This window comes from Oreochromis aureus, linkage group 13 (genome assembly GCF_013358895.1).
Source record: "Oreochromis aureus strain Israel breed Guangdong linkage group 13, ZZ_aureus, whole genome shotgun sequence".
Taxonomy (NCBI): Eukaryota; Metazoa; Chordata; class Actinopteri; order Cichliformes; family Cichlidae; genus Oreochromis; species Oreochromis aureus.
This window is the reverse complement of record NC_052954.1, coordinates 14,718,558-14,732,670: the sequence shown is the minus strand read 5'-3', so window position 1 is coordinate 14,732,670 and position 14,113 is coordinate 14,718,558. Positions and strand designations below refer to the sequence as shown.

General features: G+C 43.0%; 2 protein-coding genes across 3 annotated transcripts in view; one reads left to right on the top strand and one right to left on the bottom strand.

Annotated features, from left to right (window-relative positions):
- Positions 1–129: 129 nt before the first annotated feature.
- LOC120443224 (5-hydroxytryptamine receptor 1D) lies at positions 130–2,671 on the top strand. The gene is made up of 3 exons (XM_039621417.1): positions 130–375; positions 763–923; positions 1,035–2,671. The coding sequence occupies exons 1-3, from the start codon at positions 213–215 to the stop codon at positions 2,328–2,330; spliced, it is 1,620 nt and encodes a 539-aa protein (XP_039477351.1). The 5' UTR covers positions 130–212; the 3' UTR covers positions 2,331–2,671.
- Positions 2,672–2,806: 135 nt separating this feature from the next.
- The window catches only part of slc35f3b (solute carrier family 35 member F3b), a 50,377-nt gene continuing 39,070 nt past the window's right edge, over positions 2,807–14,113 (bottom strand). For both annotated transcript variants that reach the window (XM_039621418.1, XM_039621419.1), the window contains 5 exons: positions 11,348–11,567; positions 7,675–7,800; positions 5,695–5,887; positions 5,496–5,585; positions 2,807–5,209 (listed from right to left, as the gene is read on the bottom strand). In XM_039621418.1, the coding sequence (XP_039477352.1) occupies positions 4,968–5,209; positions 5,496–5,585; positions 5,695–5,887; positions 7,675–7,800; positions 11,348–11,567 (871 nt within the window). In that variant the 3' untranslated portion in view covers positions 2,807–4,967. The remainder of the gene's footprint in view (positions 5,210–5,495; positions 5,586–5,694; positions 5,888–7,674; positions 7,801–11,347; positions 11,568–14,113) is intronic.

The following is a 14,113-nucleotide window of genomic DNA, read 5'->3' as shown; positions in this document are numbered from 1 at the left end:
TGATTTTATATAACAATTTCAGCACTGAAAGAGTTAAATAAGGTACAGCAGGTGCTCATACGTCCCCCTCCCTCCCCTTAAAACCTGCAGACCTTCCGGGCAGAGCAGGAGCAGATGGAGTAGCTTACATGTGATAACAGTCGTGTATTTTTCTGTCGAGACGGGCTTGTACTCGACTCATCATGTGAGGATAGCAGTTATTTGACTGGGATATGGACGATCTGGATGGCTCCTGGTTGGAGCCCAGGTTGTTCCTGCAGGTAGCAACTACTGTGAGTGCAAACTGGACTGAAAGCTCGGAGCTGGGGGTGTCCAAGCAGACCCAGCTGGTCCTGGAGATCCTCATGGTGCTGATGTGTTTGGGCGCCGTGACAGGTACAGACTCATCTGCTGATACTTAATTACCAATTAAGGTATTTTAATTACTACAATTTTTTGATACAAGATACAGGATCTTGTGATCTTCTCATAGCTATACAGTGGAAAAAAGCACTTTCAGGACCAGAACAATTCATTGATTGACACAGTAGAGTTTTAAAGATTTGTTAAAGGTTAATTTACCTGCATTTCAGTATTTTAGGTGTTTATTGGATCTTCTGTTAACATAGTGCTTGTAGTATCCACTAATTAGAATTAATTAATTTCTGCCTCTCTGTCTGGGTCACAAATAAAACAAATATTTTTTTTTTTTTAATATCCACCCACTAGTCTGACCCGTGTGTCACGGCGTGTTTGTGCTTGTGGTGTTGTCTTTCTGTGTAGGCAACATTCTTGTTATTGTTATTGTGGCTGCAACCAAAACTTTCCACTCGGTGACGTCGGTGCTCATCATGAACCTGGCCATCAGCGACCTCCTGGTGGGCATCGGGGTCATGCCGTTTGTTGCTCTGTCCGTCATGAACCGTGGATGGGTGGATTGCACGGTACGTCACCCGTGTCCAGTCTAACATGCTTTACATTTTGGCCTCAAACGGCGTTTTTGCTTTGCTCCACTGTGTGCACGTGTGATGAGGTTGTGTCTCTCTGTCTGACAGGACCTCTGTTCGTATGTGGGTTACACCTCCTCTGTGTACTGCACAGCTTCTGTACTCACCCTGGCTGCCATTGCCCTCGACCGCTACCACTCCATCATAGACTGCTTGCGCTACAGCTCCCGCTGCACCCTGTGGAGAATTTGTGCTGTGGTCCTGTGGATCTGGCTGCAGGCTTTGGTCACCAGTTGCCCCCCACTGCTGGGCTGGAGCTCAGTCAGCTATGTGGACCCCATGTACAGCTGTGCAGTGAACTGGGCCAGCAGTCCTAGTTACACCGCTTTCATGGCTTCCCTCTCGTACGTCTTACCTGCAGTGGTCATCCTCTTCTGCTACGTGAACATTGTCAAGGTGGCCCGCAGCCACGCCAGGAGGATTCACACTCTCGAGGACTCCGTGCAGCGCTGCAGGAATCTCCCAGACTATGCTCCTGGGGATTCTTCCAACCAGCACAGCGGGTGCCACCACACCCCATCGAGACTGATCTACCACATAAGTGGACAGTTTGTGTCTCAAGTTGGTACAGGGGAAGAAGATTATATCAACGATGCTCTTCCTGAAGCTACCACAGAGCAGAGAAGATCAGCGTCCAGGCGCTTTTTCTCCTTCCTGGCTCAAAGTGCCTCCCAAGTTCCTCTCCAGAACTCCCAGCAGCATCACAGCCACCATGGTGTGGTCCGGCTCTTCATGGTCATCGCAGCCTTCTTCCTCTGCTGGACACCTTACATAAGCGTGGCCCTGGTTCAGGCCACAGAAACTGCAATTTCAGGCCAGTCCACCCTCGTCCCAAACTCTGCTGTTACTTTCTCCTACTGGCTGGTGCTGTTGAACTCTGATATCAATCCTCTACTGTACGCACTGCTTAGCAAGCGTTTCCAAAACGCTCTTCAGGGACTCAGGCAAAAAATAAGCACTCGTCTGGGGAGCGTAGTGGGAAGGGGAAATGAGCTCAGACCAGAGGGAGATGATGGAAGGAGCAGCGAGCCCAGCACGCTGACCACCACCCATCCCGGGCTGGCCTCCAGCTCTGAGAGCAACAGATCATTGTGTTCTCACTCCATCTTCACTGTCAGCACCGACTTCAAACATCAGCCTGAGAAACATCTGTGCAGTGTGTGTCATCCTCAAAAGAGCTCTACGTGGCAAGAAGCAGCAAGTGACAGAAGAGCAGACTGCCTGCAGGTCCCCTCCCGGCCACAAGAGGGCAGCAGATTACCTTTTTCTGCTGTGACCGAGGAGCGGCAGGCCACTTTTTTCTATGGCCAGATAACAGTGAGAGTAGAGCATGACATTCCTTAGTCAGGATACCTGTGGCATCAGACATGAGACCACAGTTAACAACTATTTTATTATTTTTATTTTATCCGGCAATGAATTGATTGTTTGGTCAAGAAAATGTAAGAAAAATTGAAATTTCCATCCCAGTTTGACCTAATTTCTGATTAATCTTCCGGTTTTTTTGTTTTTGTCTGACCACCAGTCTTCAACCCAAGCAAACTGACGTTATTATCACAGAAGATCAGTAAAAAAAAAAAAAAAAAAAGCTAACAAATAATTCATTTGTCCTAGAAAAAAAAATGGAAGTAGTCACTGGACAATCCAAGGTCCCGGGCACCTTTCTGTGTGGAGTCTGCATCATCTCCTCCTTGCCTGTTTGGGTCAGGTTCCCACAGATACCTGCATGTTAAGCTAATTGTTGTTTCTAGTTTGGCTTTATTGGATAACTCAGACTTATAAGCTCAAATCAGACTGATTTGTAACCAAGACTACAGTTGTTTATATAACTAAACAAAAAAAAACAAAAAAAAAAAACCAGCAGTGTACATCTAAATTGATTCCAGATTCATTGATTTTTTATTTATTTATTTATTTTTAAGTGTGCTGTCTCACCCAACACTTGTTAAACCTTGCCAAGTTTTTTGGTTTTTCACTCAGTTGTTTACTTGATGAATTGTACATTTTTTGCAGAGGGGGCAAGAAAAAAAAACCTCGACAAGGAAATGTATTGAAAAGAAATATTTTTATATAGTACATGTGATTACACTTGAAGACACCCAACAGTAGCTCTAATAAACCCGTCATTTATTCATGTTCGGAACATCTCCTCCTCAAATGTGATAATCATATGTTGCATCTCAGTGTAAAAATCGTCATTCCTTACAAAGGTTTACATTTATGTCTAGCAATAATTCCAGAGGAATACATTATTATTATTTATTGTCATACAGAATGACAATGGGAAACAGTGCTAATGTACTCTATTGCGAAACAAAGAAAAGGCAGTGAAGTGGACTTTTTCGGCTGCATCTGCTCGTACAGTACGTGCATGCTCGTTCTGCAAGACGTCACTTGCTGTCTTCTCAAGGTTAAGTCGGCAACCAAATATAAATGTGTCAAGTTTGTCTCAATAAAGAAAGAAGGAAAAAGAAAATCATTCAGATGAGTATAAGAAGGATAGTATTAAACAGTCTCTGTGCAGCAGTCTGTGGTGGCACTGTAAAAAACAGATAGCACATTGCGAGCGTGTGTGTGGTCGAGTGATGTTCGTACATTCACAACAAGGCAGAGTTTCCACCGTTGCTTTACAAGGCGTGCACCTCGGTTTCTCTCGGGGGTCAACCTGGTTGTTAACTTGTCTCAAAAATGTGATAAACGAAAGCGGAAAAAGAAAGGTTTCTTTTTTTTTCTTCTTCTTCTTTTTTGATCACGAGAAGAGCCGTGTGTCAGGACTCCTCTCCTCAAGCCACAGTAGGACAGTTTTCTAGTCTGTAATTCCCACCCGAAATGAAACGATGTAACTGAACTGCTGCACATTTGTCTGTGTGCATATGATACTAAAATGTTAAAAGAGAGGCTCAGAGATAGCTGTGTTTAAAGTAATTAAAGGGGTAGTTCCATTAACCTGTCAGTCTTATTTTGAGATATCAAAGCTTTTAACAATATTTGAATGTGTTTATTTAAATTGCTTGGTTAATAAAATGTTCACACTATTTCCTACCGGTGTGCTGGCAACATAAAGCAAATGTTAGGCAACTGCTTTGTGGATGGATTGAAAGCAATCCCACTGTTTGACAAACACGTCAATGATATAATGCATTGAAAGCGAATGTAGATATCGCGTGACTAAACTGTGGGGCCCGAACAATGAGTGAGTGTTGACAGAAGTGGGAGTCTAGCCCAAGGAAAGCACATAACCACGGGGAGCCAATCAGTGCGGATGAAATGAAACTGACCTCTTCTCTAAGAGTGAATAGAGAGACGCATTGTGAAAGCTTCTTCAGCTCAGACTGATCCTCAGGCGTCCAGACAGGTCCCTTCACACCAGATGAGCTTGACAGGTCCACAGCTCCGGGACATCCAAGGTGTGAAATATAGCTATGTACAAGTGCACAAAAGGCAGGTATTTGTCACTAAGTTTACACCCGCAGAAGGCTACCGGGCCTCATGTTCTGTTTTCAGGCATTCAGCTTTGTAGGCATTCTTCTTTGGATCTTAGAGGTGTGTAAATGTGTACATGTTAAAGCCAGCTGGTCTACAAGGTGTTGGGGCTGCCTTGAGAGATGTCTGCCCCTTTATTCCTCCTCACTGAAAAATATCAGGCAAGTTGGCGAGTCTTCCCAGAGGCGAGGAATCAGAGGAATGATTAAGAGGTACAGCAAAATTAACGCATGGTTCAATCAGTTATACCTGATCATTTTAGGGGTAAGAAGGATTACAAATGATATAAGTCCATGCACCAACTCGGTTAACTTGTGAGCAGGAATGATGCCAAATGAATGAAACGCAATCTGAGCCTCCTTCATCTTCCCCTTTGGTTGAAAAGCTGCAGATCAGAGGGCAGTCCAAAAGGCAAGGAACCAGGCGGGTCACGTGGGTTATTGCCCCATTTCCCTCCCACCTCATGTATATGTGTTTGTGTGATGATATTTCATATATTCAAAGTGCATATGTTGACATGGAGGTCCTGGCTCTCCCTCTCCAGTTGAGCCCTGTGCCAGCTCCCGCCTCTCCGCTGCCCTCTGCTGGCTCGTCACGTTTGCGCAGCTTCTGGCTGAGCTGGATGATGCACTGGTCCCAGTCCTCTGGTAACAGCAGCATTAGGAAACCCAAGCAAATGATGAACACGGCAATGAGGCGCACCGAGTTAAAGTGAATTTCACACGTGTAGAGGTCCACCACTGTAAAAAAATTAATAAATAAAAAGGTACTGTGTTAATAGAAGGGAATTTGCAAATATTGTAAAACAAAGTCAAGAACTGTGTAAATGAATGTAAATTGTAACTGTGTGTGTTTGTCAAATAAAAATGGCTAATTGTACATCGAGACGGAGCGTGGTTTGAAAATTAAATGGAGTCTTTTATCAAATATAGATGGAAACTTTTGGGAGAATCCAGTGCCATCAAATATTAAATGGTGACCAGATATAAAAAGCTAGCACTCTTAGAGGAAAGCCAAGAGACTTACTGGCGTTTACAGGAACACTTAGGACAATGCCAAGGGAAATTAATGTCGGGTATGTTATCGCAATGCCAAAGTTCACCAGGACGTTGAAAGCTGTAGGAACAAAGCAGAATTAGAGCAGCAGCGGACTACACAATGAGAACGTTGCTATTTGTAGATTACACAACCAGCCGGTGCACATTACTGCTCTGTCTCCATATACCGAAAAGCAGGGCTGCGACCCCACAGAGGTAGGCCCATGGGATGTCTCTGAGTGACTCGATGTACTCCACGTGTGTAAAATACAGCATGACTGGCACAAAGCTGACGAAAACAAAATTGGTGCTTCCAACGATGCTCAGAAAGAGTGCAGCCTCTCCAAATTTGGCACTTCCCAGCACCATCTTAAAGAGCACCTGAGAATAAAGAGGAAGGAGAGTGATGCATACATCGAATCTGCCCTCTTCAGGAACTGAGGTATATTACAGAGGGTGAAGCCTGCCAAGTACCTGCCATGTCTCTGGCCCAGGGCCACTGCTGTCTGTTTATCACATTAGGGCGGCACAGACAGCAGGGCAAAGGAGACCAGACCCGTCAAAACATAGCTATATAATATCTGTCCTGTAACCCCCTTGATCAGGGTAACACAGCCTGAGGCCTGCAACCAAATGCGTAGGTATCGCGTACTTCTGGCAGGTGAGTCTCACACTACATAATCCCCTTCTGTCTTCTGCCACCTGGTTACATAATTAGAAGGGAGCTAGTCAGGGTTTCTTACAGAGATGTGTCCATACATACAGCACGCTTACCTATTTTTTTTCCACCGTGAATAAAAGTAGCGCTACAATGGAACTTTATGCTCAGTGGTACAATAGGCACTGATGAAATGCAATCAAATCCTAGAGGTTTTGCGGATCGAGCTAAATACCGATAGCATAAAAGAATGGAAAAATAAAAATAAAAATGTCCTTTTTGTGTATAGTCAGGGGTGCACATAAGTGGTCCGCAGGTGCGCATGCGCTGTCAAAATAAAAAACGCGCACCAGATAAGAAGTTGCAACGCGCGTTTGCGTACATAAGATTTTCTGGAGGAGGACAGACATTTGTTTAGAACTCTTAAAGATGTCGAAGAAGCAATTACTTTGGTGTTCCTCCAACTCCAAAGAAATGTCAGAAGGAGTCCGAACCGCAAAAGAAGCGCGTATTCTCGGAAAAGTGGTTGCAGGAGGTGAGCTGGCTTCAAACAAATGATGAACGCACAGAGATGTGGTGCAGAATATGCCGTGAAAAACTTATGTACGCAAACGCAGTGTTGCCAACTCCTCAGTAAGGAAAATCGCTATTGGTTGTCCTAAAAGTCGCTAGAAGTCGCTAAATGACGTCATCACCTAATTTGCATAATTGGTCATGCTAATATCATTGTAACCTATGTTGTTGGAGAGAAATAACATCGTGGAAGAGACATAAAGTAAGTAAAAAACGTCCTAAATGCAGTTAGAATTTATTTAGAACTAAAAATTAAATTTCTTTTAGCAATTATTGATTTTTTTAATGTTACAATTCCAACCCTGCTCCTTCCGGCTTCGACCGGCAAAAGTGACCCGAAATAGGCACTCTGGTGGAGTTACTTTGTGTGTGTGTGTGTTTATAAGTAGTTTTAAACCTTGTGATCCACAAAACAGCATAAGAGTAAAAGAGTAAAAGAAGAACTGACTGCGTTACAGCACCCGCTGCTTGTTGAGAGTAAAAGCGATATGCGCTTTCATGTCTTTTTTTAGCGACTTTTTTTTAGAAAAAAAGTCGCTAGGGGGTCTGAAAACTCGCTAAATATAGCGACAAAGTCGCTAAGTTGGCAACACTGCGCAAACGCGCGCTGCAACTTTTTATCTGGTGCGCGTTTTTTATTTTGACAGCGCATGCGCACTTGCGGGCCACTTATGCACCCCTGTGTATAGCACACTGAAACAACAGAACCCAAAGTGTTTTAGAGACAGGCAGCTTCAATATACACGAATAGCTTAAAGGTGTGTTTTTGTTATATCACTTAATTATTCTGGAAAATAAATTTGCAAATTGATGATGATTCATCTCATAAATCATAAGCTGCTTTTATAGTTTAAAAGTATCGATATCGGCAATGCTGGCCCTGTATTTAGTTGATATCACATCGAAACCAAAATTTGCAGTATCGCACAGCAAATACCTTATAGAGCGCTGACATCGAAGCAGAGGCCACGACCAAAGCAATGCCGATGACCGAGTGGCTGTGGAATCCATCCGCATAGGTCATCATTACGATGCCTGCTATGGCCAAGATAGCAGCTACTATCTATACAGAGAGAGAGAGAGAGAGAGCATCAGTGAGTGAAGGATGGACAACATGCTGCTCACAGTTTGGTGAAAAAGGCACCTTATCCCCTTACCGCCGCGGCGGGACACAGCAGGCCCACATGGCCTCAGCTTTGTTATTCAGTGCAGAAATAACAAGCCTCACAGAACCAGGCTTGAAGCAGTCTAATTATTGGGTGGGTTGTTATTTCATAGTAAACAAGCTTTTCATTTGATATTTACGTTTTCTACGTGCAGTGCAGAAAGGATCTGCTCTCAGATTCACCCTGTAAGCGCTTCCAACACAGGACAGGCAGCTTTTACAGTGTTGGCTTGATTGTGTGACATTGATTTCCATTACAAAGCCATCGTGTTTACAAACCAAATCCCCCCCCCCCCCACACACACACACCACTCAGTCCAGCGGCCCCTGCTTTTCTCACCCACTCCCTGCCTCTGCAATTATCACAGCTTCAAGATGGCAAGAATCCATCAGCGTCACCCTGCTCTGGGTCAACTGTGATGCATAAAAGGCAAACCTCTTGTGTTTTATTGCATTAAAATCTGGTTTGTCTGGGGTATATGTTCATAGTGTATATGTGAGAACTGTACAGCAGTGATGGGGCTACGGTGTGCAGCCCAGCTGAGTGGATTAGCACCGCATTAAGGAGGTGTCGGGAAGATAAATGAGCCGCGTGTTTTTGCTTGGCCAAAGCACCTTAGGCAAGTCTGGCTAAATGTCTCTTTCTGCACTGCAGGCTGCCTGTCAGTCACTGCTACACCTTTCATTTTAGGAAATGGCCATTTGCTCACGGCGTCAGCAACAATTTAAGATGTTTCAGCACAATGTGGAGGGTAAGAGGGAGGAAGGACTGTGGTTTCACCCAAACTTGTTCTGCAATGGGCAGGCGTGACCGATGAGTCCGGTGAGTAGCTTATGTCATTACGGTGGCGTAACTGCAGCACGTGGACCTTGCACTTTTTACTAATCATAAATCTAAACATGGGTCACAAAGAAAAAAAATCTCCCTGATTTCTTTGATCATTCTGCCAACGCCGAGCCGAGCTAGTCATCGGTTTTATCCACACAGTATCACTGAAAAAAACCTCCCTGTTTAACGAGGTTGATGTAGCATCCCCCTCATCGCTCTCTCTCTCTTCCCTTTCTGTTTCTCCTCCTTCACTTTCATGACAAACTTGTTCAAGTTCCCCTGCATTACTGCAGACATCCAAACACTGCAATCCTCACTACCAGGCAACAGAGAGCAAGAGAGGGGAGGGTGTGTAAGAGAGAGTGAAGCGGGACTATTACTGTACTTGTCTCTTACCCAGGCTTTTCATCACGAATAATGGGGGTGACGAGTCGGGGCATACACAAGGGAGAGACGGGGTGCTTGTGAGCGTGAGATGAAAAAAAGGGGAGGCGGGGAGGGGCATCGTGCAAAGTGCGGGATGGCTGCAGATGTGAAAGCATCTGAGGCGCGCAGTGAGAGGAGATAAACCGATATTTTAATTCACAAAGGTAAGTAACCCCTTACTGTCCTGCTTCTCTGTCTTTATCTGTGACAAGCTTGCCGGCGAACACACACATGCACAGACCAGGTGGCACATTTGAATGACACTGTGATCACCGGTAGGTAATCATCCCGTCGTGCTCACAACGTGCTCTCTACTCAACCGTGCTGTGTGTGTAGCTCACACATTCAAATGGAAATTCAGTCAAAGCAAGTCATCACAAATTTGCATTTCTTTGCAGATTAGAGACTTTTTTTGTCATGGTGGCTGATGAAGTGTAAAACTGAGTTTAGTATAAAATTTAAATACACATTTGACCAGAGACAGTATTAGAGATGAGCGTAGCTTCTAAGAAGGTAAAACTGTGCAGGATTGCCTTAAACCTGCCAGTAGGTGGCAGCAACTCTGGTTTCAAAAAGAAATCTGGTTGTAAAGTAACATCTATGACATCACCACCTCAGTAAACACTTTCCCGATAAGTTTATAGTGTCAATCACCTGTTCCACGTTTAGTAATACTTGGAAAGTATGATCCTGATAAGAGCCAAAAGGAGAATAAATCAGGGTGTGCTTTAGGGTGGGCCACTGTGACTGAGAAGTCCCTACAGTCAATGTACAGAGCATAAAGTGTCCTTTGATTTTCCAAGGGATTTAACGCTTTCTTGTAATGTATGATTTCAAAACGCCAATATGGAGGTGGCGAAAATACCTCGTTTCTTTTTGGTCCAGTCATAAAGTAATCAGAGGTATGTTGCCATCTCATGTAGTGTCATGTTAAAGAGTAGGTTTCATAAGATTATACTGTAATATTCAAAATATAATAAACAATACAGAAAAACAAAGATAATTTTTTAATCTGTCCATATCAAACTTGGGATCAGGACCCAAACTTGTGCATCGGTTTGCAAGATAAGCCCTGGAGACATTTACATTCCTGTAAGGAAGAGAGAAGAAGAAAGAACATTCCTGCTACACAAAATGAAAAATTTGCCTTTCCCCCCCAATCTTGTCTCGTGTCTCATGATGAACAGGATACTTTTGTATCTTTAGGGATCTGAACATAATCAAACTGATTCAATCTAGAAAGGAAAAAAAATAAAATGTTTGGTGGAACTAGTCATAAATCACAAATCAACATGTGACAGTCAGCCTGTGAGGCTAATATTGGGCACGCTCTTATCTTAAATAAGTTTCGTCATAATCAGTGAGATTCAAGATAAATGGGACGCTCACCAAAAAATATACGAGTGCAGTGCCCGTTCTAAACGTGGGAGTGCAGAACGGGCTGATAGCAGCTTGCAGTATTCTTCAGAACCGCATCAGCGAGCGACTAAAGCCATTCGTCGCAGCTCACCGTGCCCACCCACGGAAAAGCAAAGATTTTAAATATACCGGGGTTGTATATTTAGATTTTACAATCATTTAATTTACACTCAGTGTGCCTTTATTCTTTTTAGCTGTCATTTGTTATGGATCTACTGTTTCTCATAGACAACAAAGACCCAATGAAAGCCTGAGCAGATGTTATAACATTAACGTATCTGGCTGCTGATGAAAAATCGAACAAAAACTCGAGTTTATTAATTCCCTGTTTTACAGAACAACTGCACTAAAAAACAGGATGATGGGGCAGATGATAGTGCAAAACTGCTTTACAACATATAATATTCATATATATATTGATGTGCTCATCCCACAGCTCGCCAATTACCTACAATGATGTAATTATAAATAATTCATTGGCTGTCTCGGGGGTGAGTCGTGGTTACTGCTGTTGCCACATTAAGTACAAAGGGTTAAATATCTTGTTGGATATAGCGACTTTATATAAGATAGTAAATTATTCTTCAAAACTAATTCAAAAGACACGCTTTTGGTTATTAGCTTGTTTACTACAAATAAAACTCACAAGCCAAGAGGGGACAGTGTGAAAATCCTTGCTTTCTGTGTCCTGTGATCGAGTTAGACATCTTAACTAAAGATTCATAATTTTCCCTTGGAAGAAAAAAAACACACGCATGCAGATGTACTCACCCTGACCCCCATGAAGCGGTCTCTGAGCACGATCCATGACAGCAGGAAGACGAAGGCCTTGTTACAACAGAATAGCGCTGACACATCTGTTGTGTTGATCTTCCTGAGGGCCTGCAGGTACAGGTAGTTGGTGAGGATCCACAGCAGGCCAAAAGGAGCTACCTTGGTGAAAAACACCTTCGGCGTCAGCCCATCGTCACCGAAAAACCTGCAGCACTCCCTGTGTGCACGACCAAAATGAAGACTGTTAACCTTCCAAAAATGTAGTATGATTTTAAAGCTGATAAGTATTATCACTCTGGGACCAATTAACACCAGTGAACACAAACAGCACAATCTGAAAAACACACTTAATGCCATTGAGTGACTGCAGTAATTCCCACTTCAACAGTTACATCTAAATTATGTTTGTCCCACATTATAGACACGTGGGACCGATGCTACCCTACTAGAAGAATGACTTAATATTTAATTGCAAATTAAGATCTGCCACAAGGCAATAAAGTTAAATATTCAACTGTCCCCATTAAGAAATTAAACAACCTGTTTGCTCCTCAGGTGTTTTGTCTGGTTACATCTGACAAATGTCTCAGTATAGCAAAGAAATTGGATAATCTTTGCTGCTACAACAGGACATATCGAATGACTAAATCGAAGAAAAAAGCTGTTTGGTATTTCATAGTGACAACAGGCAGAAATGTATTTGATGTACTCAGAAAAGTCTTCTTTCATCTTCATCTGTTCTCAGCATTACTTGTGGACACTCAGGGAGTTCAGCTTCTGGGTATGAGTTTCCGTATGGATTTAAACATGAAGGAAAAATGGGGACAGAAATAAATGTTGCTGTGACTTATGCATGCGATGAATAACTCAGGCAAATTTGTAATGACTCAGATAACAGCCATGCAATTCTAGGGTTTTACGTATGATAAAAATCATCTGTTCTTAGATTTAGGTAAATAAAACCTCAGGTGAATTACAAAGCATGACATATTACACTATGACATTATTTATTTAACTAAAGTTGAGCTAAAATGTAGAAGATGTGTGTGAAAAACTAACTACACCTTTATCGCTTCCGAAGAAATTAAGAAGTTGTATTAACACAATGCTGAAGAGGAAAGACATCAGCAGCGATCTTAGAGAAGCGACTATTGCTGGCAATCAATTTAAATCCTTCATTCTGCAGTGAGAACGTTTATTCACAAGTGGAAATATTCAAGGCAGCTGTTAGTCTTCCTACAAGCGGACATCCTAGCAAATTCACCCCAAGGTCAGACCATGCAATGCTCAGAGAAACCTCAAAAAATCTCTGGGAGCTACATCTCAAAATCTGCAGGCAATTTGAGCTTGTTTTGCAGCAACAGGACTTGGAAACCTTGTGGTTGTTGAGTCGACCTCTGTTTACCAAAGTATTCTACAGTCAAATGTGAGACCATCTGTCTGATAACTAATACTTGTCCCAAATTGGGTCATGCACTTGGACATTGATCCCAAGCACAACAGCAAACAGCAGAAAAAGAAAAGAATCAAGGTGCTGCAATGGTCCAGTCAAAGTCCAGACCTCAGCGTGATTGAAATGCTGTGTTGGGGCCTTAACAGAGCTGAGCGTAAATGCCCACAAACCTCAATGAACTGAAGCAACAGTGGGCCAAGAGTCCTCCATAACAAGGTGAGAGACTGATAAAGTCACACAGAAAATGTTTACTTCAAATTATTGCTGCTAAAAGCGATACCATGATTGTGTGAGGAATTCTAACCAGTCAAGTTTTAACAGATAATACTGAGAAAAAAACACTAAATCTGGAGACGTATGATTAACAGTCAGTCTGGCAGTCTGCTATGTTGAAGAAATGATTAATCTTTAAGTGCTTCTGCATGAGGCTTAGTCATCCACTATTCATGTTTTTCAGGCGCTGTAACTACGCACAAGAAGCTAAATGAAAATACCCTTGAATAAAAGCTGACGGTCCAAAAGCTATTGGCATGAGTCAGTAATGCAAGAGAGGAACCAAACCATGACATTATGTATCAGTATCAGAATACTGCATAGTGGTCCTGCTCTGTCGTGTTACTACATCGTCTGCTGAGTAAGACCTTACGTTGCTCTGCTGTGACGACAAGAATTTTCTGTTTCACCCCCAACTTGAGTGACTCCGCCCACACCGGACTGCTATTGTTACCATTACTACTGAGTTGTACCGTTTACCCTGAGCGCATCTGGCTCAGTGAAAAGTGATGAAGCAGCAATAAGTGAGGAGTGGCAGGTAGCATATTTGCCAGGGTGTCCTGCTGGAACTGTAGAGCAGCGCTGCTATGAATCAGCTCCAGAGAGCTGAGTCTGCACTAAGAACACACTGCTCAAACCTCCTCTGTGGACACGACACTAATTCTGCGACAACCAATTTATCAGCGTTTCATTACAGACACTGGTTGCACCACCTTAAAGCCTAACCGGTGACTGTGTTCACGCATTACTGCTGCACTTGTGTACTCGTGCACTGTAATCCGCAGTGATTTTTAAGATACGTCAAACCTCTGCAAAGCTCCCAAAGAGTTGCAGCAGCAGATATTAATACACCTAGCACCGTGTGGATTAAACAGTTAAGCGCTGCACTACCAAATGATTTAGTATCACTTTCTAGTGCCTGCACAGAACTTTTATTTGGTTTCTTTAGAATTTGGCGCAAACTGAGTTAATCCATCCTTCTTTTCATACTTACATCTAAATTGACTCAAAAAGGTTTCGCATTACCCAAAAGCAGT

Bases quoted from the DNA above. Each gene is read 5' to 3' on its own strand.
- LOC120443224 (XM_039621417.1), top strand. From the start codon at position 213: ATGGACGATCTGGATGGCTCCTGGTTGGAGCCCAGGTTGTTCCTGCAG. The intron at 376-762 runs GTACAGACTCAT...CTTTCTGTGTAG, and splicing joins GTGTTTGGGCGCCGTGACAG to GCAACATTCTTGTTATTGTT. The intron at 924-1,034 runs GTACGTCACCCG...TCTGTCTGACAG, and splicing joins GTGGATGGGTGGATTGCACG to GACCTCTGTTCGTATGTGGG.